This window comes from Furipterus horrens, unplaced genomic scaffold (assembly GCF_987537825.1).
Source record: "Furipterus horrens unplaced genomic scaffold, mFurHor1.1.pri manual_scaffold_6, whole genome shotgun sequence".
NCBI classification, from domain to species: domain Eukaryota; kingdom Metazoa; phylum Chordata; class Mammalia; order Chiroptera; family Furipteridae; genus Furipterus; species Furipterus horrens.
The window spans coordinates 81,027,258-81,054,832 of NW_028327176.1; the positions used below are offsets into that span (position 1 = coordinate 81,027,258).

General features: G+C 37.6%; 1 protein-coding gene across 1 annotated transcript in view; it reads right to left on the minus strand.

Moving 5' to 3' along the window:
* IL36R (interleukin 36 receptor) overlaps positions 1–27,575 on the minus strand; it is a 47,559-nt gene that overhangs the window by 11,780 nt on the left and 8,204 nt on the right. Inside the window, exons 4-8 of the mRNA XM_090280375.1 lie at positions 23,587–23,752; positions 23,020–23,094; positions 19,893–20,022; positions 18,552–18,688; positions 5,623–5,766 (exon numbers count right to left, since the gene is read on the minus strand). Of these exons, the coding sequence (XP_090136501.1) occupies positions 5,623–5,766; positions 18,552–18,688; positions 19,893–20,022; positions 23,020–23,094; positions 23,587–23,752 (652 nt within the window). The remainder of the gene's footprint in view (positions 1–5,622; positions 5,767–18,551; positions 18,689–19,892; positions 20,023–23,019; positions 23,095–23,586; positions 23,753–27,575) is intronic.

Consider the following 27,575-nt stretch of genomic DNA (forward strand, 5'->3'; position numbering starts at 1 on the left):
CTGGACATCACTGGAAAGGATGTGTATGGCAGGAATGCATTTTCCAGGCCTCTGGCCTTCTCTCTTTACCACAGTGGTTCCCAGCTAATGAGCTGGTCTGTTGCTGACCATAATTGGAATGGCTGGAGGCATTGGGCTGGACAGCCTGCGTGATTCTGCTTAGAAAGTGTGGGCCATGGTTTTTACCCTCTTCTGTGCTGTTCCCACACTCCTGTCCCCGTTTGCCCTACCTGAAAGTTGCTCTCACTCTCCAGTCCATATATGTACTCCAAGTTTATTCCACAATGGGAGCAAGCAGACCAGGTTGCTACTTACTCCATTGTCATCTTTCCTTCCTCATCTTTTTAACAATTAAAATATTTCACTCCACTCTCTTTTTGCTTGATGTATTTTGTTGTTGTTGTTGTTTGCCTCATGCTTCTTTCAGAATTTTTTTCCTTATCTTTAATTTTCTCTAGTTTAAAAATAATATGTCTAGGTGTAGGTGAGTTTATGAAAAAATTGCATAAAAATTACTCAACTCCCTAGTTTAGTCTGATATAATATTGCTAAATTTTAAAAATGATCAAAGTGGACCAGTGGAAAAATTAAACAATCTATTTGGCCTTTGCGTAAGCACTTTTACTGAATAGCATGAGGTTTGGTGTTATAGCACTAACATGCACAGAAGACACCAGAAGAAAAGCCACATAAAATCTATTACATTTACCTTGGAGATGTTTTTGCACACAAGGTTCACTGTATCACATTCTTCGAAAATGAGGACTCCACCCCCCCCAAAAAAAAAAAAGTTTCTTAAGAAGATTGTCCTAAGATCGGCCATGTGCTCTCAGGGGCAAGCAAAGGGTTTTTGGGAACAGCACACAATGAATCCTGTAATTGCTTATGCTTTTGCTTCTAGAACAAGCTTATCTTTAAAACCTGACCAATATTTATCATGAACTCAACCCCAACTTTATTTTTACCAATCTTCCTTTGTTTCCCTGTGTTCGCTATACCTATTTGGTTTTGATTTTAATTGTCCTGTTCTACATGAACTTTCTTCACAAATTTATTTGAAATAAAATGAAGTATATACACATCACTTGAGGAGATTTGTAAATTGATCCTTATATTTTTGTACATCATGCATTCCCAGCAGGAGGAGATATAAAGCACCTCCAAGACTTAATAATAGAGAATACATAGAACTCAAGAGCTTTAGCTAAGCCTGTCTGATGACTCAATAAAACTGTAAGTTACTCACATGTAACTGGTAATCACATATAAAGCCTGACTAATCTATGGAATAAATACTTTATCATAAGAAAGCAACAATTTCTCCTTCTTTCTCATCTGTGTTTGCCTCCATTATTCCACACATTCTCGAATAACCAGAAACTGCCCTCCAGGAAGGCAAGGCTGACGACAGCACGTGGGACTCATTTTCCGGCATCATCACAGCTCACTGTAGAAGCCAGCACTCCGAGGGGAATTACAGGGTATTTCTCATAGGCTGAGCTGTTGATAATTTAATCAAGAAGTGTGCGCAGACTTTTCTGGATTAAAAAAAATAAAAAAGGGAAGTGGACCACTAACTGACTGTAGGTTCCCATCTCTAAATCCTCAGCCCACTTGTTCTGAATCTGGCCTGTGGCTCTGGCTCAGCAAAGGGTGGGGCTCCCTGAGCCTCTCCTCTGCTCAGTCCCAGTGGCTCAGGATGAGTCACTATTCCTTTTTTCTCTTCCTGCTAAACTTGACCTCACTAAGAGGCAACTTCACCACCTACTCATTACTCATGTTTCCAGGAGCTGCAGTGAGTCAGGGAGCGACAAATGCCACAGAGCCAGAATTCTGGGTATACCACCTAAGTCAATGTAGTCCCCTCTCAGTCAATAGACTGAAAGCAGCAGAACGGCTCACATCCGTTTGTCAGAAAGGACAAGTGGTGGCACACTGAAGTTTCTTCTCAACCAGACACAGACTGGAGCTCTGTTGCAGACAGGCTTACAAGGGGCGGCCTCTACTGGGACTGCAGAGCCAAACAGAAATTCCACGTCCGGCTGAATGTCCCCAGCACTAGAAGCCTTTCAGGTTGCATTGGACACCCAGAGACAGAATTCCACAGTTGAACTTTGTCAATTTTCTCACCAAAGAAAAAGCAGGTTGCTTTCTTTGTTGCTCAAGGGCTACTAAGTTTAAATTCTAAAATTTATTGTCGAATAAAGTCCCAGTTAGGCCATCTGTGTTTTATCATACATGTGGGCAACAACTGTGACCATGGTTTTTCATTTTTTTTTAAATATGCAAAGCAGGTACTTAGTGTAAACAATGCTGTTGCCTGTAACGGAGACTCATAAAACGCACTCCACACTTATTTTCTCATGTTTCTGCTCTTGTTGGCATCGCAAGTCTCTGGACTTGAAAGGTATAAATGTGTGTACATCCATGCATGTGAGCTGCATATATTTTTTTCAGTCTTCTATTAATTTTTTCATCCAGTTAGGGTACTTAAGAACAGATTTATTACTTTTTTTAAGGTCTTAATAGAACATAACCATTCTGAGACAAATACACCAGGTTGGTCAAAAGAAGGCATATAGTTGTTCATATGGAAAATAATACAAGAATAAATAGTAAGACAAGAATAGAGACCTTCCAGCCAAGACGGAGGTATAAGCAAACATGCTGCATCTCCCTCAAAACTAAGAGGGAGTTTACAGCCACTTCGAAACATAAAAAACCCAGAAGATCCAGAAAATCAAATCACATAAAAGTACAACAAAGAAGTAAAGAAAAAAAAATTCAGCCAGAAAGGTAGGAGGGGTGGAGCTGGGACGGAGAGACAGAGGTGTGGGTGCACAGCTATGGGAGTGGAGCTTGGAGGAAGAGCTTGACAGCAGGAGTGGGGCTGGTGACAGTGGCAGCAGCACAGGGAAGGTAGCTGTGGCCAAAAGCAAAGTCATACACGTTAAACCTGGTAGGCAGTTCCAGCCCCAGACCAGACAAATCCCAGACCCAAACCATACCACGCAGTGCACAATTCCAGTGCCTGGGAAAACAGAGCCACATTGCTTCTAACTGTGAAAGTCATTGGGGGTTGGGACAGAGGAAGAAATTGCTGGTCTCTCAAAGGAATCAGCTGGCTTAGTATGGGAAGAAGGAGAAGTGCCTGGAAAAGTGACAGCAACTGGCACTGCTCCTCTCAGACCCCTCCCCCACATACAGTGTCACAGAGTGGTAAAATGGGTCACCAGAACTGATGAATAGCTAAGATTCTGCCCCTTATAACAGGTGCAACAGCTCTATCTAAATCACAGAAGCAAACACAGAAAGCTGTCAAGATGAGGAGACAGAGAAGTACAGCCCAAAGTGGGGGGGCAGATGAAGGTTCCAGTGGGAGAACTGAGCAGTGAGAAAATAGTGAACCTAACAGATGAGGAGATAGCCAACCTAACAGATGCTCAGTTTAAAGCACTGGTGATAAAGATATAGATTTGACGGAAAAAAATTAAGCAGGACTGGGAAGAAATGAAGGCTATACTAAGTGAAATGAAGGAAAATCCACATGAAACTAGTGGTGAAGGAAAGGGAAGCAGGGTTCAAATCAACAAGTTGGAACATAAGGAAGAAAAAAACAGTCAACCAGTACAAAAGGAAAAAAAGTGAAATGAAAAAAACGAGGAAAGGCTTACAAATCTCTGGGATAACCTTAAACATGCCAACATCTGAATTATAGAGGCGCCAGAAGGAGAAAAAGAAGAGCAAGAAATGGAAAACTTACTTGAAAAAATAATGAAGGAAAACTTCCATAATTTGGGGAGGGAAATAGATATAAAGGTCCAGGAAGCACAGAGAGTCCCAAACAAACTAGACCCAGGGAGGGCCACACCAAGACACATCATAATTAAATGCTAAAGATTAAGGATAAAAAGAGAATCTTAAAAGCAACAAGAGAGAAAAGTTACCTACAAAGGGGTGCCTATTAGACTATCAGCTGATTTCACAAAAGAAACTTTGCAGGCAAGAAGGGACTGGCAAGAAGTATTCAATGTGATGAAAAGCAAGGACCTACAATGAAGATCACTCTCTCCAGAAAAGCTATCATTTAGAATGGAAGGGCAGATAAAGTACTTCCCAGACAAGGTAAATTTAAAGGAGCACATCATCACCAAGCCATTGTTATATAAAATGTTAAAGGGACTTACTCAAGAAAAATAAGATCAAAACTATGAACATAAAATGACAACAAAATCACAACTATCAACAACAGAATCTTAAAAAATAAAAGCAAAAACAAACTAAGCAGACCACCAAAGTGGAAACAGAATCAACGGCATGGGGAACAGGTAGAGGGGTGTCAGCTGGGAGGGGGGCAGTGGGGAGAAGGAGAGAAATGATTCAGGAATTAAGAAGCATAGTAGGAGAGTTCAGAATAGACAGGGATGTTAAGAATAGTATAAGAAAGGCTAAAGTCAAGGAACTTATATGCATGACCCATGGACATGAACTAAGGGAGCTGGGACTGATGGAAGGAGATGGGGAGCTGGGTGGAGGGGAGCAAAGGGAAAATAAATTGGGACAACTGTAACAGCATAATCAATAAAACATACAAAAATAAAATAAAATCAATAAATTTTAAAAAATCAACCAATAAAGGCATAAGTAAATGAAAAAAATAAAAGAATAAACTTGTTTCACATACTCACAGCTGTAAACCTACTTTTGTCCCAGCCTGTATATTACAAAGCGAAAAACAGATGGTGTCAAATGCTTTCTCATCAGTGCTTCAGGATCACACTGAGGCATTTCTGTGCTGAATAGCTATGGCAGGATGCAGGTTCCCCCAACCAAACTGAAACTTCCAAACAGAGCAGCAGGGGCAGTTGCTTTGACCTCCAGGCAACAAGGGAGCCCTCAGGTGCCCCAGGTCCCTGCTCAGAGCTTTCCTGGACTTCAACTCAGTTGCTCAAACAGCATTGTGTGACACAGACTCTGATTGTTTCTTTCCTTCCTCCCTCCCTTCTTTCCTTCCTTTCTTCTTTCCTTCTTACCTTATTCAATACTAAGAAAGAGAAAAAAATTAACCTTTCTAAGATCACACAGGGAGTAAATGGAAAACTCCAATTCAAATTCAGGTCTGTCTCTCCCCAACTTGAGAGCTGGAGACTTAAATTTTTTTTAGGCACCAATTATCAGTGCTATAACCAGAGTCAACGGGTGGCCCTTTGACACACATGTTCTGTTCAGGCATCCATGTGCTCTGGAGGGCCACCCATTGCCTGTGGTTACACCACTGATACTTGGTGCCTGGGTGAAGAGCACTTTGCTCAAGGAGAAATTGTCTTCTTTTGCTTATACCCATGGATGTGAGAACCATTCTAAAATGGTTGCAGTGAGGCATGGAGGATTTATTCACTCAGTCACAACCAGCCTGAAAGCCTGGTTTGACTGAACAATGTTTGTGGTCTTGAGAAGATCATTTATCAGAAGTATGGAAAGTTCCAGGGAGATTTCCTTTCTCAAAATTTGTCCACAACGTAAAAGGCAAGCAAGTAAGATATGGTGAAGTATATTTACAATGCTTATACAAATGAATGAATATCAATAATGAGGAAGTTTTGGGTGTTTTCCCAGACTTACCTTCTATGGTCCCAGTAGAGTGGAAGGCACTTTGATACCATAGTGCAATGTCAATCCTAAAAATGTTGTAGAGGCATTTGACAAACACAGCCGCACCTGCAAAGGCCAGAAGCGCTCCTATCAAGTAAACTCGAAAATCTCGTACTGCAAATGACAACAAAATAAAACAATATTACACATTGTCAATTTTACACTTTACTTATACAAATCACATTACAAATGTCAAATGGAACTATATTAGATGTCAATGAGGATACTGCTTAAATATTTCTTTATAGTTAAATTGTAGGTATGAGAGTAAAATAATCTGGTCTGACCCATGAATTTTAGAAAATGAAGTGCCCTTGGAATCTGAGGAGGGAAATTCTGCGGAACCCTAGTGCCCAGAGGTTCCAATCTCATAAGGACTGCAGTCCAAGCACACACGGCAAAGTCCTACTTAATCAGCACTCAGATGTGAAGACTGGCACATTGCTGGAAAAGCTCCCTAAGTGGTACCACCACACATTCTTGATTATGTTGTTGTTACTGCTTTCCCAGTTACTCAAAATTGAGCAGCAGGACTCATGTCACAAATAAAGAGCCATCAGTTGCATCCCTTGGAAGCCATCTCTGTTGGCTCTACCAAATTGCTGAAAAGCCAAACTGCCACCTCAACCTCCCTGTGCCAACAGAGTCTGGCTGGGTGCTTGTTTGTGAGTCACAGTCTCAGGAAGGGTGTTTGTGCCCTACTCGGCTTTGTGAGCACACTGCAGAGCACTTATGGGGAAAGTTGTGAGCAGGAGATGACCAAGGAGCAGAGAGAGTTTCTCTGGAACTCTCAGTCCCCCAAAACACATTCCTTTCTACATATATGACAAGAGGAACAACACAGCTTTCTTACTTTACCACAACCCAAACCTGTGGTGCCAAAGAAGGAGGCTTTAGGAAATAGAGAATTCAAAAAGGGGAAAGAGGAGAGAGGAAGAGAACTCCTCCTCATTCTTAGAACCCACCACATACTACACTTCCTTCATAAACCCCTTCTTGACCCTTTAGTCCCCGCTAGAAGGTATGTTTAAGGAGAGGTCACTTTTCTTTGAATTCTCAGTGCACTTTCACTTTTAAAATACTCATTAAAGAGCTTGTCACAACCTGCCCCAGGACTCATCATGTTGCAAATATTTTGAGGCCAAGACATCCCTAATTACTACTGCATGTTTTCCAATAAGTGGGACAATAAACCACAATATCTATAAGCACATTCTGTGCCAAAAACATATCAATTCCATTAACTTAAAGCACAGCTGAGTGTATCTGCTCTGCACACTGGTGCCCAATCTGATCCTGACTTGTTTAAACCTCTAGTTTCTAACTCTTATATAAAGTCTCCCCTCCCATTTTCCATGTGTCTTTGCCACTTCCAAGCTCTTGGAACACTGATGTCACCTCTCGCTTTGGGAGGACCCATTTCTGGGAACCCTTAATGTATACTTAAGGGGTCTTGGTACTATAAATGGTCATGATAAGCAAACAATGCCCATAAAATTTATGAGATTCAGAAGCTCCTGGTAAGTAGACAGGAGTGATAGCCTGAAATTCTTGAGCTGACCATTCATTGCATTCAAGAGTGTTATCAAAACAGTCTGGTAATAACATAAAAACAGACACATAGACCAGTGAAACAGAATAGAAAACCTAGAAATAAACCCAAGTCTCTATGGTCAGTTAATCTATACAAAGTGGGCAGAAGCATAAAATGAAGTAAAAATAGCCTCTTTAATAAATGGCTGTAGGAGATCTGGAAAGGTACATGCAAAAAATAAATAAATAATAAGAAAAAGAAACTAGACCACCAACTTACACCATACACTAGGATAAACTCAAATGGACAAGAGACTTGATCATAAGTCATGACACTATGAAAGTCCTAGAGGAAAACATAGGCAGAAAAATTTCAGATATCCTATGCAGCAATATTTTCAACAATATATCTCCTAGGGCAATGGATATAAAGGAAAGAATAAACAAATGAGACTACATCAAATTAAAAAGCTTCTGCACAGCTAAAGAAAACATCACATCAGCAAAATAAAAAGGGAACCAACTGTATGGGAAAACATATTTGGTAATGATCCCTCAGACAAGGGTTTTATCTCCAAAATATATAAAGAACTTACATGACTTACCATCAGGAAGACAAACAATCCAATTTTAAAAATGGGCAAAGGAACTGAACAGATAATTCTCCAAGGAGGACATACAGAGGGTCCATAGATACACAAGAGGATGCTCAACATCAATAGCCATTAGAGAGATGACAGTTAAAACCACAATGAGATATCACCTCACACCTATCAGAATGGCCATCATTAACAAATCAACAAACAACAAGTGCTGGAGAGGATATGGAGAAAAAGGTAACCCTAGTGTACTGTTGGTGGGAATGCAGATTGGTGCATCCACTTTGGAAAACAGTACGGAATTTCATCAAAAAACTAAATGTGGAACTGCCTTTTGATCCAGTGATCCCACTGCTGGGATTAATTATGAGATTTGTGAAACACCAAAGAACCTATGTTAATAGCAGCATTATTTACAAAAGCCAAGTGCTAGAAACAGCCTAAGTGGCCATCAATAAATAAGCAAATGAAAACACCGTGGTACATTTACATAATGGAATACTACACAGCAGAAAGAAAAAAGGAATTCCTACCATTCACAACAGCATGGATGGAACTAGACAGTATTATGCTTAGTGAAAAAAGCCAGGCAATGAAAGACAAATACCATATGATCTCACCTAATACAGGAACCGAATGAACAAAACAAACAAATGAGCAAAATATAACCAGTAACATGGAAATAAGAAACAAACTGACAGTGAACAGAGGAGAGAGGGGAAGGAGATAATGGGGGAAAGAAGGAGAAGGGTCTAATCGTGAACAAAAGGGTGGCAGTTGACTATAAGAGTAGGGGGTGGGTGGAGCATGGGGGAAAATGGGACAACTGTAACTGAATAATAAAAAAATTTATAAAATGGGAAATAAAAGGTGTTGATACCTTCCATTCTGTAAATGAGATAAAAGATGATAAAATTGGAAATAGAAAACGAATGCTTGAGTTCAAAGAAAGTTTGAGCTTTGAAACTGAAATAGTGGAAAACTCTCTTTTGAGACACTGGATGCCTGTTAAAGACCCTGTAAGAGCAGTATGTGGGTCCATGTGACTACTCCCAGCCTTAAACTGAAATAAAAGCTGAAAATAGTGATTAAAAGAAATTCACAGAAGGTACACCCAATCCAAACACTTTCTAATAGCCCTGCCTCAGACAAACTAAAAAAGATTCAGTATGGATGTATCTTCAACAAAAATAAGGAAGTCGGGACTTCCGCCCAAGATGGAGATCTAGACAGACATGCTGCTTCTCCCTCCACAACTAAGAAGGAATACAACTACCTCAAAACTAGAGACAATCAGAAGTTCCAGAAAATCGAGCTGCATGGAAGTCCAACAAACAAAGATATAAAGAAGAAATATTCATCCAGACAGGTAAGAGGGGCAGAGCCCGGTGGAGAGGACGTGGTATGGTGGCAGCAGCAGTGGTGGCAGCAGCAGGCTGCCAGAAAGTGCAGTTACACATTTTAAAAAGTCAGGAGGGACACCTAGGGAGCACTCCCAGCACCAGACCAGACCACGCAGCTCACGGTCCCAGCACCAGGGAAAATAAAGCCTCGTTGCTTTTGGCTGTGCAAACCAGTGGGGGGCAGGGTGGAGGAAGAAACAGCAGGTCGCTCAGCAGACTCCACTTGTTTAAAGGGCCCCCATGGTCCTAGAACATCTGTAGACCCACCCACTCTGGGAATAACAGCCAGGGCAACAACTAGAAAGGCACCAGTCCCATACAAAGTGGGAGAAGTGCCTGGAATATGGGCAAGTGCTGAGCAAGTGACATTGTTCTCTCTCAGACCTCTCCCCTACATACAGCGCCACAGCATGGTGAAACAGGTCACCCTGTACTGATGAGAAAACCTAAGGCTCTGCCCCTTACAATGTAACAGAAGCAACAGCTCAACCTAAGACACAGAGGCAAACAAACAAAGGAGCCTATCAAGATGAGGAGACAGATGAGGAGAGAAGTATGGTCCAAAAAGGGGAAAAAATCAAGGTTTCAGTGGGAGATCTAAGTGACAAGGCGATATCCAACCTAACAAGTGAGGAGATAGCCAACCTAACAGACACAGAGTTCAAAACACTAGTGATAAAGATGCTCACAGGCTTGACAGATATGCTTAAGTACGGCATATGCATAAGGGAAGAGGTGAAGGCTATGCTAAGTGAAATGAAAGAAAATCCACACAAAACCAATGGTGAAGGGAAGGAAACCAGGGTTCACATCAATGATATGGAACATAAGGAATAAAACGACAGTCAACCAGTACAGAAGGAGGAAACAAGAATTGAAAAAAATGAGAGGCTTAGGAACCTCTGGGACAACTTTAAATATGCCAACATCCAAACCATAGGGATGCCAGAAGGAGAAGAGGAAGAACAAGAAATTGAAAACTTATGTGAGAAAATAATGAAGGAAAACTCCCCATATCTGGTGAAAAAAATAGACATACAAGTCCAGGAAGCACAGATAGGCCCAAACAAGGTAGACCCAAAAAAGACCACACCAAGACACATCATAATTAAAATACCAAAGGTTAAAGATAAAGAGAGAATCTTAAAAGTAGCAAGAGAAAAGCAGAGTTACCTACAAAGGCATACCTATAAGATTTTCCAATGATTTCTCAAAAGAAACTTTGCAGGCAAGAAGACATGGCAAGAAGTATTCAAGGTGATGAAAAGCAAGGACTTACAACCAAGATTACTCTATCCAGCAAAGCTATCATTTAGAATGAAAGGGCAGATAAAGTGCTTCCCAGACAAGGTAAAGCTAAAGGAATTCATCATCACCAAGCTATTATTATATGAAATGTCAAAGGGACTTAAGAAAAAGAAGATCAAAATTATGAACATTAAATGACAACAAACTCACAAGTATCAACAAGTGAATCTAAAAAATAAAAACAAAATCCAATGAAGCAAACCAGAATAGGAACAGAATCATAAGTATGGGGATCAAAGGCTTATCAGCTGGGAGGAGGAAGAAGGAGAAATGGGGAAATGGTGCAGGGATTAAGAAGTATAATTGGTAAATACAAACTAGACAGGAGGAAGTTAAGAATAACATATGAAAGGGTGAAGCCAAAAAACATATATGCACAACCCATGGACATGAACTAAGGACGGATTGATTACTGGAGGGAAGGGGGGTACTGGGAAGAGGGGATCAAAGGGGAAAAATCTGAAACTACTGTAACAACATAATCAACAAAATATACTTAAAAAAAATAAGAAAGTCAAATGAGGAAGATATAACATTACCTCTGGCCCTAAGTAAACCAACAAGAGGTTTGGATTTAAGACCTGAGACTTGGCAAGGACACTAGACACACATGCCAGCTCGCTGGTATAGCAGCATTGCCAAACAAAAACAAAGGGGAGTAGCTGGTACCACAGGACCAGTCGGTGGGATCCAATACAATGCGGCTCACAGCAGAGAGCTGTGGTAAGGGGAGACATCGGCAGAGCCATGAGCAAGAGAACAGCAGCCTTAGCATCCAGCTAGATCTCCTCACAGACAGTCAGAAAGAAAGATATGAAACCCATAAGCTTTGACCAGAAGTGGATCCAGAAAGAGAAGAAAGCAGTAAAAAAAAACAGATATTACTGGGATGAATTCCACCATGGTATTCTTCATGAGTTATTTTCTTGTCCCCCCAGTTTATTCATTTTAAGTCATTAGCTGTTATAATTTATTCCAAATATCATATTATGCTCTTTCCATCTACTACTCCACTTTAACGTTGATCTCCTCTTCTCACTTTTGTTTTAAATTCTATCTTTTCTCTTACTATGTCTAGCATCTATCCCACACTCATATTATTTTTTCTCTTGACAACCCCTCAAAATAATTTTTCTTGTCATTAGTCGTCTCACGTTCTTCTTCCCATTCATAACACACACTTATTCTCTCTCCACCTTCATCAATCATTGCGCATTGGTTGTGATATAGTGGTAATGGTGGCATTACTACAGTTTTATTTGTAGATATTCACTGTTTCAGTATTTCAAATCTCAAATCCTATAGTTCCCCTCTCCTATTCCATTAATACCTTCCTCCAGCCCTTTCCTCCTTTCAGATTAAATTAAAAATATTTTCCCTCTCTTACTGTGATTTTCTAACCTCATTCTTAGTATATCTACCTCCCCATCGTCTCAAATTCATTTCCATTTCCTTTAGACATTCTTAAGCATTTCTTTCTTTATTTTTTTCCTCCTATTCCCATCTCAATGATCATAGCTCAATAGTTGTCCATAGTATTGTGTAGAAACTTTCTCTCTAATTTGTTTCCTACTTTTTTCCTCTTCTTCTTCATCTTTTTTGTTTTGTTTTGTTTTGTTTCGTTTATGTTCATTCTCACACTAAATATATACTCTATAACATCGGTTTAAACTTAATACTACACACTTTCCTTCTTACTTGATTCTGCCTTCTCACCTTTCTTTTTTAACATAGAAGGTAAATTTTACTTACTGTCTCAGATTGTTTTGTCCCTACTCACTACTATTATTGTTCTTTCACATCCTCTCTCAAAAATCATTTTTCTTTCAGTTAGTCAACTATTATCTGTTTTTACTTTATTATAATAATCTTAATTACTTTACATCTATAGTAATACTGGATCATTTGTTGTTGACTGTGTGATTGTGGGTGGGGGATATTTTTGAGGGTGTGAGTTTCTTGACTGGGTTCTGTGTTAATGTTTAAGAGCTCATCCACAAAAGAATTCAAGATGTGGTGGGCAGACAGACTAGACTCTCAACCAGCTAGCTGGAGGAAAGTTTCCACCAAAGAGCAAAACAACAACAACCAAAACTGGAATACAACCAGACAGCCTAAATAAACACTATAAAGGTCATTCCAAGAGCATCAAGCTCATGAGCTTTAAGAGACTACACCACTGAATACCACAGATCTCCTATTACATAAGGTCACATCATGAAAGCAGGAAATCAAAGCAGACCATTCTAAGAAACAGAAACAAACAAGAAGAGTCACCTAAAATGGGGAGACAAATAGACAACCCCCAATGAAAGGAAAGGAGGAATCCCCAGAAAGAGTACTAGATGAAAGAGAGGCAAGCAAAGTACCAGACATGGAATTCAAAAGAATGGTTATAAGGAAGCTCAGTGAACTCAAAAAACTCAGAGAAAACTACAATGAACTCCAGGGGAATTACAGAGAACTCCAAAGAAGCTACAAGGAACTTACTTTGAACTACATCAGCATTAAAAATGACATAGAGGCTATCAATAAGAGCCAGGAGAAATTGAAGAATACAATTTCTGAACTAAATACCAGGTAGAAGGAATGAAAAGCAGGTTAGGTGAAGCAGAGGATAGGATTAGCAAGCTGGAGGACAACATAGAAAAAAATTTCCAGACAGTGCAAGAAAATAATAGAAGACTTAAAAAGAATGAAGAGGGTTTAAGAGAGCTGCAGGACAACATTAAACATAAGATCTGTATCATAGGGATACCAGAAGGAGAAAAAAGGGATGAAGGGATAGAAAACCTGTTTGAAAAAGTAATGACAAAAATCTTTCTTAACTTGAGGAGAGAAAAGTCATGAAAGTCCAGGAAACACAGAGGGTCCCAATGATTATGAACCCAAAGAGGCCCACTACAAGGCATAGTATTAAAATGTCAATACTCAAAGAGAAAGAGAGAATCCTAAAGGCTGCAAGAGAGCAACAGCAAATAACACACCAGAGAACTCCAATAATGCCATCAGCATATTTCTCAACAGAAATACTACCAGCCAGAAGGAAATGACAAAAAATATGTCAAGCAATGAAAAACAAAGGCCTACAGCCAAGACTACTCTACTCAGCAAGGCTCTCATTCAAAATGGAAGGTGAAATAAGAAGTTTCCCTTACAAAAGAAGGCTAAAAGAATACATTTCCATCAAATCATCATTACAAGAGATGCTAAAGGGACTGCTTTAAGAAGATGAAGGAAAAGATAGAGAGAGAGAACACAAGTACAGAGGAAAAATATCACAATGAGTAAGTATCTATCAATAATAACCTTAAATGTAAATGGATTAAATGCTCCAATAAAAAAGGTAAAGGGTAGGTGTATGGATAAGAAAACATGACCCACATATAAGCTGTCTATAAGAGACCCACCTCAGAACAAAATATCTACACAGACTGACAGTGAAGCAATGGAAAAAAGTATTTCAAGCAAACAGACATGAAAAAAAATACTGGGGTAGCAATACTTATATCAGACAAAATAAATTCCACAACAAAGGCCATACAAAAGGATAAAGAAGGACATTTCATAATACTTAAGGGAATGATCTATCAAGAAGATATAACCCTTGTAAACATGTATGCACCCAACACAGGAGCACCCAACTATATAATGAAAATCTTGGAGAATGGACTGCAAGAAGGATATCGAGAGCAACACACTCAAGTAGGGGACTTTAACACCCCATTGTGAATTATGGACAAATCTTCTAAGAGAAGAAACAGAAAGGATATTGAGGCATTGAATAATACTCTAGATCAAATGGACTTAATTGATATACACAGAACCTTTCAGCCCAAAGAAGCAAAATATACATTCTTTCCAAATGCACATAGAACATTTTCAAAGGCAGACCACATGATAGGACACAAGACGAGCCTCAACAAATTTAAGAAAACTGAAATTATTTCAAACATCTTCTTATACTACAATGCCTTGAAATTGGAAACCAATCTCAAAGAAAAAACTCAAAAACATTCAAATTTAGGCTAAATGAATAATATGCTATAAAATAAAAAATCCATTAACAATGACATCAAGGAAGAAATCAAAACATTTCTGGAAACAAATGATAATGAACACACAACAGCCCACAACCTATGGGACACAGCGAAGGCAGTTCTGAGAGGGAAATTCAAGGCAATACCAGCCTACCTAAATAGGACAGAACAATCTCAAATAACCTAGTCTTACATACATAAGAACTAGAGGAACAACAACAAACAAAGTCCAGAGTGAGTAAAAGCAAGGAAATAGTCAAGATCAGAGCAGAATTAAATGACATAGAGGCTAAAAGAACAATTCAAAGGACAGATAAAACTGGAGCTGGTTCTTTGAAAAGATAAACAAAATCAACAAGCTTTTAACCAGATTCAGAAAGAAAAAAAGAGAGAGAGAAGACCCAAATAAACAAATTCAGAAATAAAGAGGAGAAATCTCAACTGATACCATAGAAATACAAAGCACTGTAAAAATTACTATGAACAACTGTATAACAAAAAATCTGTCAACCTGGGAGAAACTGACACACTTTTGGAAACATATGATCTTCAGAACTGAACCAAGAAGAAACAGAAAGCCTGAATAGACAGATAACAACTATTGTAATTGAAACAGTAATCAAAAACCTCCTAAACAGAAAAGCCCTGGACCAAATGGCTTCACAGGACAATTTTACCAAAGATTAAGGGGAGAAGTAACTCCTATACTTTTCAAATTATTCCAAAAAATCCTAGAACATGGAAGACTCCAAAGCTCTTTCTATGAGGCCGGAATTACCCAAAACCAAGGCAAGTCACAACAAAGAAAGAAAACTACAGGCCAACATCACTGATGAACACAGATGCTAAAATCCTCAATAAAATATTGCCAAACCAGACCAAGCAACACATTAAAAAGATCAAACACCACGACTGAGTAGGATTCATTCCAGGATTGCAAGGATGGTATAATATTCGCAAATCAATAAATGTAATATACCACATAAACAAAATGGAAGACAAAAATTATACCAATAGGTGCTAAAAAAAGCATATGATAAAGTATAACTCCCATTTATGAAGAAAATGCTCAGTGAACTGGAAATAGAAGGCGCATACATCAACATAATAAAGGCCATATATGAGAAATCTGCAACCAACATCATACTCAGTGGGAAAAACCTGAAAGCTTTCCACCTAAGATCAAGAACAGGACAAGGATGTCCACTCACACTTCTATTCAATGTAGTTTTGGAAGTTCTAGCCACAGCAATCAAACAAGGAAAAGAAATAAAAGTCATCCAAACTGGAAAAGAGCAAGTAAAAGTGTCATTATTTGCAGATGACATGATGGTGTACATAGAAAACCCTATAGACTCTACCAAAGAGCTATTTAACTCAATAAGTGAATTTGGCAAAATAGCAGGGTACAATGTCAATATACAGAAATCAAAGGCATTTCTGTACACCAACAATAAAATATCAGAGATAGATACTAGAAAAAAAATTCCATTTACTATAGCAACAAGAAAAATAAAGTACTTAGAAACAAACTTAACCAAGGAGGTAAAAGACCTGTTCTTATAAAATTACATAACACTGAAGAAAGAAATTAAAGATGATACAAATAAATGGATGCATATACCATGCTCATGAATGGGAATAATTAACATCATTAAAATGTCCATACTACCCAAAGCAATCTATAAATTCAACACAATCTCTATTAAAATACCAATGACATATTTCACAGACCTAGAACAAATACTTCAAAATTTACATGGAACCAAAAATGACCCCAAATAGCCTCAGCAATCTTGAGAAAGAAGAACACAGTAGGAGCAAACACAATACCTGATATAAAATTATACTACAAGACCACTGTAATCAAAATACTCTGGTACTGGCATAAGAACAGACATATAAAACAATGGAACAGAATAGAGCCCAGAAATAAGCTCAGGCCTCTATGCTTAATTAATATTTGACTAAAGGGAAGGACCATAAAATGGAGTGAAAGTAGCCTCTTCAACAAATAGTGTTGGGAGAACTGGACAGGGACGTGCAAAAAAATGAAACTAGACCACCAACGAACAGCATAAACCAGAATAAACTCAAGATGAATAAAATACCTGAATGTAAGCCATGAAGCCTTAAAAGTCATAGAGAAATACATAGGCAGTAAAATTTCAGACATCCCAACTAGCAATATTTTTGCCGATATATCTCCTAGGGCAAAGGAAATAAAGGAAAGGATAAACAAATGGGACTACATCAAACTAAAGAGTTTCTGCTCAATGAAAGAAAACATCAGCAAGGTGAAAATGGAACCAAATGTTTGGGAAAACATGTTTGCCAATGATACCTCAGACAAGGGTTTGATCTCCAAAATATATAAAGAACTTATATGACTCAACACCAAGAAGACAGATATTCCAATTTAAAAATGGGCAAAGGACCTGAACAGACACTTCTCCAAGGAGCACATTCAGAGGGCCCATAGGCACATGAGAAAATGCCACTAGCCATCACAGAGATGCAAATAAAAATCACAATGAGATACCACTTCCCACCTGCCAGAATGGCCATCATTAACAAATAAACAAATAACAAGTGCTGATGAGGATACGGAGAAAAGGGAACCCTAGTGCACTGTTGGTAGGAATGCAGACTGGTGCATCCACTATGGGAAACAGTATGGAATTTCCTCAAAAAACTAAAAATGGAACTGCCTTTTGATCCAACAATTCCATTGCTATGAATATACCCAAAGAATTCTGAAACACCATTTCCAAAGAACCTATGGACCCCTATGTTCATAGCAGCACTATTTAAAAAAGCTAAGTGCTGGAAACAGCCCAAGTGCCTATCAATGGATTAGTGGATCAAAAAACTGTGGTACATTTACATAATGAAATACAACACAGCAGAAAGTAAGAAGGAACTCCTATCTTTTGCTACAGCATGGATGGAACTTGAGAGTACATATAATGCTAAGTGAAATAAGCCAGGTGGTGAAAGATAAACATCATATGATCTCATGTAATACAGTAAACTAATGAACAAAACAAACAAATTAGAAAATAGAACCAGAGACATGTAAACAGAAACAGACTGACAGTGACCAGAGGGGATGGGGAAAAGGGAAAAGAGGGGGAAAAGGGGAAGGGCCTAATTAAGGGGCAAGTGTAAGTGACCCATGGACATGGATAACTAGATAGGGATTGACTATGGGAGGGGAGGGGAAGTTCATGGAGCAGGGGAGACCAAAGGGGAAAAGACAGGATAACTGTTTTAAGAAAATAAATAAACAAATAAATAAAGAGATACTAACAAATTCAAGCCCTCACTCTCTTGCATGGTAGCTAGCCAAGAAATAAAAGTTTATATGAGTAAAATCAAGAAAAATAAACTGTCTTGGTAAGCTGCACATCAACATTTTAGAAGGTGCTTCAAACACTTCCACTGATACATTAGTAGTTTAAAGCAGTTCTCTGGGTGATGACTGTATCCATCACTATCTACCCTCTGGTTCTATTACCTGCAATGGGTACTCCATATGTTCTGCACCAGGTTATGAGAGCAATTTGTGTATATGAACTAAACTTGTAGGCCTTCTGCTTAATGTCATAATTCAGCTCCTACATGAAAATTTTACATATTTACGGAAATAAAATACACATAAATATTTTATTTTCATATCAAATTATATCAATAAAAGATGCAAATCACAAGCACATGATTATAAATATTGAGCAATTGGGTTTAATAAAGAAACAATTTTGTTTTCTAGAATTTTGATGCATAAAACCTCAATGTTTACTAAAATGGCACTTTGAAAGCATATTAGTCCCCACCTGACTGTAAGAACACTATCAGACATAGCATCAGCTCTTTCCTATATTTCATAGAGAATTTGTCTGTTAAATAGCACTCTGTTTCCTCACACCAAACATTTAAGATCTCTTCCCTTTCATATGTGTTTCCATGACATCATTCTGAACACTCTGAACAGAGTTAACCCACAGGAACATTACCTGGGGGTTTTAAAATAAAGTATGCTGCAGACACACCCGCATGGCATGTGAAAGGATGGCCATAATCTTCCATTTTCACTTCTAAAAAGGTTATGTTCACTGTGTAAAAATTATGTCCCCGAAAAGACACTTGGGTTCTGTAAAAGAAAAAAGCCAATCATTAATACGTGAGTTATATTTTACCCAACATATTTTACAATCTTTAGTCTGGAAAATGAAATTCTTTCCTAGAGACACTGTAGTCCATATTTTATGCTATGAATTCCTCACTGAGTGGCTCGATGAGGTATGTGCATTGTGTAGCTCCAAATTTGCATTATCTTTGAGAGTGTGACAAGGAATTGAGGTTCAGCTAATTATACAAGAGGGGGACCCAAATCTTCTGGAGGGCCACCCCTTATAGTACAGGCTACACCCACTAGGTCAGTCTTCTAGAAATCTTTCTGGCATTGTTGTGACAGGCTGCATTCAGCTTCAGGGAGATTTTTGAAGGCTCTTTTGATGCATTTGCCCATTTCATGATGGGTGACTTACAAACAAACCTGCCCACACTGTGCTGAGTATTCAGCAGTTTTTGACCAAAAACAGACATGACCCACATGCCTCATCCTCCTATTCACCTGATCTTATCCTGAGCGATGTTTTTTGTTTTCCCAAATGAAAAAAAAAAAAAATCCTCAAAGAAAAATGTTTTGCAGATGTGGAAGACATGAAAAAAATAACAACAACAGCACAAGCAATAAATAAATGATAGGGTTTTTTGCCCCCCACTCCAGTTGTAGACACCACCCTCAGCCTTAAAGGACCTTCCCCTCTCCCTCTCTGCTTATCCTAACTAACCTACACTGCAAGGCCCAGCACAAGTTCTTCTGCCCTCTGACTCACTGAGTCTTGTTTTACTTCACTCAATCATACCATCATAAATTGGATTCACACACTCTATCAGCTAATGATTATGCACTGTCTCCCCAAGAGCCCCTGTGTTGTCTGTTTTGGTACTTAAGCCTTGAAGGCCTATGGTTCATCATATGACTAACAGGGAAGAGATCAGTTTTACGTAGCAGCTGACGGAAATTGATATGATTGACTACAGGCCATACTTCACTCTTCACTTTGTCTTGAATTAGAATTTAGGAGGGATTGATAATCTGAGCACCTCGCACTCTTTGCAGCAGTTGCTTGCTCACACATAGCACTGAGACAATCTTTGAAAGACAAAGCTGAAAGGAGTAATGAGGAAGCGGTGAGAACCATCTAAAAAAGCAGTACTAACACCAAACCACTTAAAAGGAAAAAGTGTTGCTAGCTGTCAGGGAAGTCAGAAAAACAAAAAACACCTACTCGATTCCTTCTTGGACTCGTTTGGACTCTTTGAAGTAAAAATCCACCAATGTGCTATTGACTCTCCAGCATCGTAGATTTGTATTACCCCTTGTGTCTGTTATGTTGCAGTTTACAATAAGGGGGTAGCCTATAAAAATCAAATTCACAAACATTAAATAAAATTCTACCAAAAATGACTGGGTTAACAAATACATCTTGGTTTTGAACCTTGAACGTCTTTTGATTACTAAAAATACACTCCTGTGGCCAGTGTTGATCTACTTTACTGGACAGAGATCACAAAGGACAAGTGATTTTGCAGCCTTACCAAATTTTATCTACACAGACATTTACATTTTTTATGCTAGTCTAATATTTTTTTTTATTTTTTGTGATTTCTTCCACTGATTTTGTGTTTTACAAGTACATCATTCTAATATTAAATACAATTTGTCTTTATTTTTTAATGTCATGTTTTTATTTTACTTTTATATGTATTTCTTTAATTCATCAAAAATGTATTTTGCATCTGATATGAAGTAAAGAATGAATTACATATTCTTCAAATTTGATAACCTATGCCAACATCACGTATTATATTATATTTCCCTTTCCCCAGTTACACAATAAATTATTATTTTGGACATATAAAAATGCTCTTAGTTTTAAAAGTTTATTGTATATTGGAATACCTTACTGAAGAATTGCTAGTGATTTTAGTTTTTTAGAGAATTTTTTTAGAGTTTCCAAGTAAATATACATAGATCATTTTAAATAATTATGTTTACCTTCCTCTTTCAAGGCTTACATCTCTTGTCTCTTATTGTCTAAACACATTGGCTAGAATTTTCAAAGACAGGAAGGGTGAACAACGTTAAGTAAGAGAGTTACTAACAGGAATACGTATCTTTTCTAGGTGTTTATGAAATCCACTAGAGAAGTTACATGCTGAGTGATATATAGAGAATATCCTCTATTATGGGAATTATTATTTTCTTGAAAGTTTACAAGACCTTTACTAAAACATGTAGGTCCAAAGCCTTTAAAATAGATTTAATCTCCTTTCCACTTGTTGTTTTCTAAGCTTTCTCATTTCTTTCTTTTATATTTCGGTTCCTCTGCTTTGGGGGGATTATATTTGCTTCTCTTTTTATTCCTGCCCCCCTTGCCCCCACCACACTGCCCCAAGCCCTTCTATCCTAGAACCAACTCAGGAACTTATCATTTAATAAATTCCTTTTTTAAACTTTTATCTATTTTCTTTCATAGAATTATTTAGTTATCTTTTTTAAAAAATAAAGTTAAATGGTTAGCTTATACATTCTAACTATGTCTACACTTACTATAAAAAATAATGATATTTATACCTTGTTTAGAGTTCAGCCTTGCTCACATTCCATGAAGCTTAACATGTTTTCACTGCCATTATTTTCTAAATACCCTGTAACAATGGCTTTGAATTAAATCTAACCATAAAAACAAATAATTAGAAAATACATTTTTGTTGTTCAATTTTTTAAATTAGTTAATTTTATTTTTGCAGAGTTTGTTATTATTTTAACTTTAGTTATAAATTTCTAGACTTACTGTATTGTGATTTCATTATATGGTCTGTTTAATTTCCTCTTTTGGGACTCTGAGTTTTTCATAGACATTTATGATTGTGATTTATTTAATATATTATTCTTATAATATTACTAGAATTTTTTTATTTTATAAAGACAGGAGGGAAGGTAGAGAGCAAAAGAGAGAGGAATAACACCAATTTGTTTTTTCACTTATTTATGCATTCATTGGTTGATTCTTATATGTGCCCTGACTGGGATAGAACCTGCAACCTTGGCATATGACGCTCTAACCAACTGAGTTACCTGGCCAGGGCTTATTGCTAGAATCGTTTAGATCCTTATTTGACTAAAAAAGTTGTCAAATCTAGAGTGTGTTAAATTCACCCATTAAAATTAAAATGATTGTATTGTCTTATTGTATTGTTTTTGTATATCTGAGAGTTTTAGCTTCAAATACTCTGATGCACTGCCATTTGATATATAAACTTTTTCAAGGAGGTCTTGTAATTTTATTAATATCAAATAATTCAAATTGTCACTTAATTTTTTCATTAAAAGATATTTATCAGATGGGAAGATTAATATTGCCAATCTGATTTCTTTGTGTTAATTTTTGCAGGATATATTTTGCTTATAACTTTATATTTAACCTTTCAGGTCATGTATCTTTAGATCTATATTTTTTTAGACTAACATGTAATCAGATTTTAATATTTGACTCAAGCTGAGAATTTGCCTTTTAATAGAACCATGTTTAATTTACTTTTTTTCTTCAGAAGGTATTCAACATGCTTTTATTTTACTAGTGATTACCTTTAAAATTTTAAAAATAATTTGAGCTCCTTCTTCTTCACTTAGATTACAAACTGAGGTAATGTTTACTGATCCCTTCTTATGTAAAATAAGTAATATAACAAGATAACTCTCCCTACTTTTTGAACATACTTGCAAGATTATATAATTCAGAATTCTTGACCAACTTTATAGTAGTAGTTTTATATCATGTATCATCTCTTTTAGGTCTTATTTTTACATTTTCATTGCCTTTGCATAAAGATATTTACATTAATCATTTAGACCAGCTATTTTCAACATTTTTTATCTCATGACACATGTAAACTAATTGCTAAAATTCAGCCACACACCAGAAAATACATTTTTTGCTGATCTGACAAAAAAATAGATATAATTTTGATTCATTCAAACCAAACCACTGTTGTTGTGTTAGCTGTTGTTATTTTCTTATTTGATAGGTAAAAGAAAAAGAAGTCATTGCCCCTGATTCAATGGTCAGCTATTGCATGTTTTAAAATTTCTTGTACACACTGGTTGAAAATCATTGATTTAGATGCATAGTGCTCACTGCCAGACCTTTGATACCATGCCTTCCCCAGTATCCAGATCTCTGGACTTTTTATTTTGATGGCTTTTTTGACAAGCCCAGGTATATTCAAAGCTAGAAACTGGATGCATATGAAATTTGTATTTATCCTTGAAATTAAAAAAATTCACTAGGATATGTGACCATATTTATTTTTACCCTTAGCGATTTCAGTGGCTTTCACAAATTTACTCACCAAGTTGTGCTTCAATTGTATTGTTTATTGGATAAGTTATTTTAGGGATTACTCCTCCATGTCCAACATTTTCTGCTAAGAAATCATACCCATATGATATTGCATTAGAATCACAATACATGTCCAACTACGTTAATGTGATAATAGTGTAAGGAAACCAAAACCTGGCACACAGCAGACATTCAAAAAACTTGTCAAGAAAAAAATGAACCCATGGTGTGACAAAATATCCACCACTTACTGAATATCTATTCTTGGTGAGGCACCTCAGTAGCTACTCTATATATATATGATCTCACTTCATTTTCATAAATAAACCAAAAGTTTTATGTTTTTCCTTTCTTTTTTTTTTTCAATTACAAGTTTGAGTATTTTGTTTTCTCAGATGAGGAAATTAAACTGCTCAGGTCCTTCTGCTTCATTCTTTCTACCCTCTGACTCTAATAATGACAAGTTTGAGAACCTGCTAACCTTCAAGAAAATTAAGGTAAAGAATCACTTCTCTTTAAGTCAGATATCTCTTGCACAGCTGATAGGAAGTTCCACAATGAGTACATGCATACTTACTGACATTCACAGTAATTCTATGTAAAACCATGTACTGTCCCCTTGCATGAGTCAGCCTGGCTTCACATGTATAGTTCCCTCTGTCCTCTGCTGAGACATTGCTCACTGACAGCTTTCTTTTTCTTTCCCAATAAGCAAAGCGCTCTCCTTTAACCTCCTTACAGTCCTAAATACAAAAAAAAAAAAAAAAAAAAAAAGTTCAGAGAGCATTTTGGATATCAGTTATATTCCTAATTGACATCATTCTATAAACTATGAGGGGATACAAGAAACCTATATGACCCCTAGGTCCCTAGACATTAAACAGTTTATTATCTAACTGATACAGATGTATAGTATCCAGAAGAGTTGAAAGAGTATATTTAACAAGCTAAAATGTGTGTTGTAAATATTGTCTAATAGGAGTTGAATGGACAAGAGACCTATGTAGGCTGGAAGGAAGAGTTCACGAAGAAAAACTGAGGCTGGGCCATAAAAGAGTTTGGTAGGAGGATTTGAACAGGCTGGAAAATCTTCCACCTACAGCGGCCCATCTCTCCCAATGGACCAATATTCTATTTGGAAGGATGCTAACTAGGCTTAGAAACAGCAGATGTCATGCCATTTCTCACATCTCCCATGCTTCTACTACATCAACAAAGAAACTGTCTCATACAAAACCCACTGGAAGGCTGGTTAGTTTCCAGGATGCCTCTTTCACTTGTCACCCTTAGTGAGCACCCGGAGGGCAAGTCTCATCATTCATCCATCCTATCAGAAGCTCACATTCTCATGCTAACTACCACTTCCGTCTCAAAGGCCCACTTCTGAACTCTAAAATCTTTAATCCTCTCTTCAGGAAGCTCCACTCTACAAGGTGATTTCTTGGACAACTGAGTCCATTTTATTCATTCAAAAGTTCCTGTTCTCTGTTAACACTGTGAGAGGACCTGGTCATGCATGAATAAGATGCAGTCTCTGACCTCAGAAAGCTCATAATCATGATAATAGAGAAGACAAACATGCAAACTTTTAATTTATAAGTAAAGAGTTAATTCCCCAACCTTTAGACCTCACTCTCTGCCATTGGAGCAGTGTCGATAAATCAACCTCAAAAGGTGAAATTCAATAATGTCAGAACAAGCTTTTGATTCGTCGTCGGCAGCCGTCCGTCTCGAGAGACGATGGTGTAGCTTCTTAAGAGTCTATCTGCACCGCCGAGAATGGCTGTGCAGTCCGACTCGGGAGTGACACGGTATCTGTCTCCTCCCATGTTGAATCGACATCTTACGATGACGCTGAAGCTACAGAGCCTGGGCAGGGTAATATGGAGGGTCTGCTGTTGCCCATGCAGCAGACCCCCCCTCTCTTCGCAGCTGAAGGGTCCAAGGGAAAGACGGAGTCGATACAGCTTGGCTTCAGGTGCACCGCAGGAGTTGCCGGTGTTGACTACAACGTCAAACCGCCTTAGGGACTCCGGCTCCGGACTTTCTGTCGGGGTTTACTCCCTTAGCCTTTCCCCTGAAGAGGTATGCCGCAAGGCAGCGGAGGTTTTTTGGAGTCAGAGTTTTCCTTCTCTGATAAGCTTTTGATTACTACACTGTAAAATATAACTTTCTAGAAGTCTTAATTATTTCTCTATGAACATCTTATATTGGAAACTAAATTATAATTGAACAATAGCTACCAAATAGAATGAGAATTAATAAGAGCCAAGTGGGTGAAGGCTCTGATAATGTGATGTTGCCTTCTTCAGAGTAGAAAATTTTTTTTAAAGCTAAAATCTTTGGCCTGTGAAAACCTTTTCCTTAGATGGGTTTATTTAGGCACAATTTCTGGGCCTGACTTCCTATATTTCCATTGTTGACTGGTCCCTTTTTCAATTGACTCATTCTTTCTTTCAAGATGTACATACAAATATTTAACCATGTTAAAGTTTAGCCAAACTAGCTTAAGAGCCATTCTATCATTTTACTGTAACTAGGATGGCCTCTACTATAATTCACTGAAGCATTATTTTAGAGTCTAAATTCTCAGAAGGCTTGGATTTTTATTTAACAATTCTTGGGTGATAGCTCACTAATAATATTTAAAATTAAGATATTCATAATAACAGCAATCAACATTTGAATGTGTCATATTTTAAGGCCCAAAAAGAACACTCTTGTGTCCAGCATGTGCAATGTTTCCAAGGCATAAAATAGCCCAGGGCCTCTGGCTACGATGTTGTGGCTGTGGGAGAATGATGAAGATGAAACCAGTGAGATAGGCAGGAGCCCAATCATAGAACACCATGTAAAGGAGTGAACACTGGAAACTTTTGAAGCAAGGGAATAAGAAGATTTCATTTGCATTTGAGAGTAATATATCTGGTTGTTGTGTGGCAAAGAATTAAAGATGGGACAATACAAAAAGTAGGAAAAAATTTAGGAAGCTTTTTACATGAACTAAGGCAGCACAGTGATGACAGCAAGAACACACACAAAAAAAAAACAATGATTTTAAGCAATTCTAATCCATGGAATTTAGTGACAAATTTAGAATATGGAGAGGCAACAAGACTTTCATGATCCCAGCTTCTAATGCAAAGGTATTGTTAGAAAGGGAGAGAATGTAAAAAAAAAAAAATACAAAAGAATGATCAGCTTTTGGGATAAGATAAAATGTAGCTCTAAACATGGTGACTATGGTGAGTTGTAGGGATAGGAAGGTCTAAGAAGAATACATATTAGGGTATTGGACAAATATCTGGAGGTTGAAAGAAAGATCGAAGTAGGAAAAAGAGAGTTGGGAGCCATCTGTATATGGATGGGTCTATGAGCTATTCCCATTTGGATGTATTCAAAGCAAGAATAGAAGATGACCATGGCTGAAACTGAGACCCAAAAATCTAAGATCCATATATAGAGGATGAAGATCCAGTGATGATTACGAGGGAAGGACTGGGGGAGAAAACGGATATAAAAAATGAGTAAGTGTCAGGTAGAAAGAAAAAGGAATTCTCAGATGACAGGAATGTCCAGCAGTGGTAAATGCCACAGGAGATCAAGCTCAGGACTGAAAATAAATGTTAAATTTTGGCAGTTGGAAAGCCAGCGGTAACCTCAGCAACTACAGATTCAGCACAGTGGTGAAGTAGAAATCATTGTACTGAGGAGTAATTTGGAATTGAAAAAAAAAAAGGAAACATTAACGGCTTTTCCAAGTTTAGGTGATTCACTATTTATGTGTATAAATGGAGGTTTTGAAACCTGAACCTTCTCCTCCATAACCCTTTCAATTTCACTTTTATCCCTCCTAGTCTTTAATTCTATCAGCCATAACTTAGACTCTGTCATTGTCCATAACAACTATGTCTCTAAATTCTTAAAAACAAACATACCATTCTGATTATAATTTTTTATTATGCCACTTCTTCCATTCCTTTAACTAAATAATAATATATAATAATTGTTTATTAAGCAATTACTATGTACCCACACTGAAATAATGGATAGGTTATTTTATTTAATCTTTAAAACTCTATGAGGTCATATATCTCAAATTGGATTTAGTTGCAAGAAACAAGAAGCATTCTAGCTATTTTAGGAATAAAAGTACTCAATACAGGGTATTAGGTATTTACAAAATATTAAGAGGTACTCAAGTAGTGAGGTCTAGTCCAGAACCACACTATAGAGCTAGCTCACATAATAGCTGCTACCTCTACCACAATCATGGTAGTGGCAATCTAGATTTGGAAACACATCGCCTGCAAGTCAGAGTCCAGGAATTGACTCTTATGCAACTATAGTGTGTGAAGTCATGCCACATCTGGTAGAGCCAAATCAATAAATAACTAAGAAGACATATGCACTGCTTCTTAGCTCCCACAAACCTAGGGATTGGACCCTGGAACACCACTGCAGAAAGTACCCAGTGCCATGCAATCCAGGAGGAAAAGGAGGAAGATTCACCACCCTCACGTTAGCCTTTCAGTGAAGCCAGATGAGAAACTGAATCACATCCAG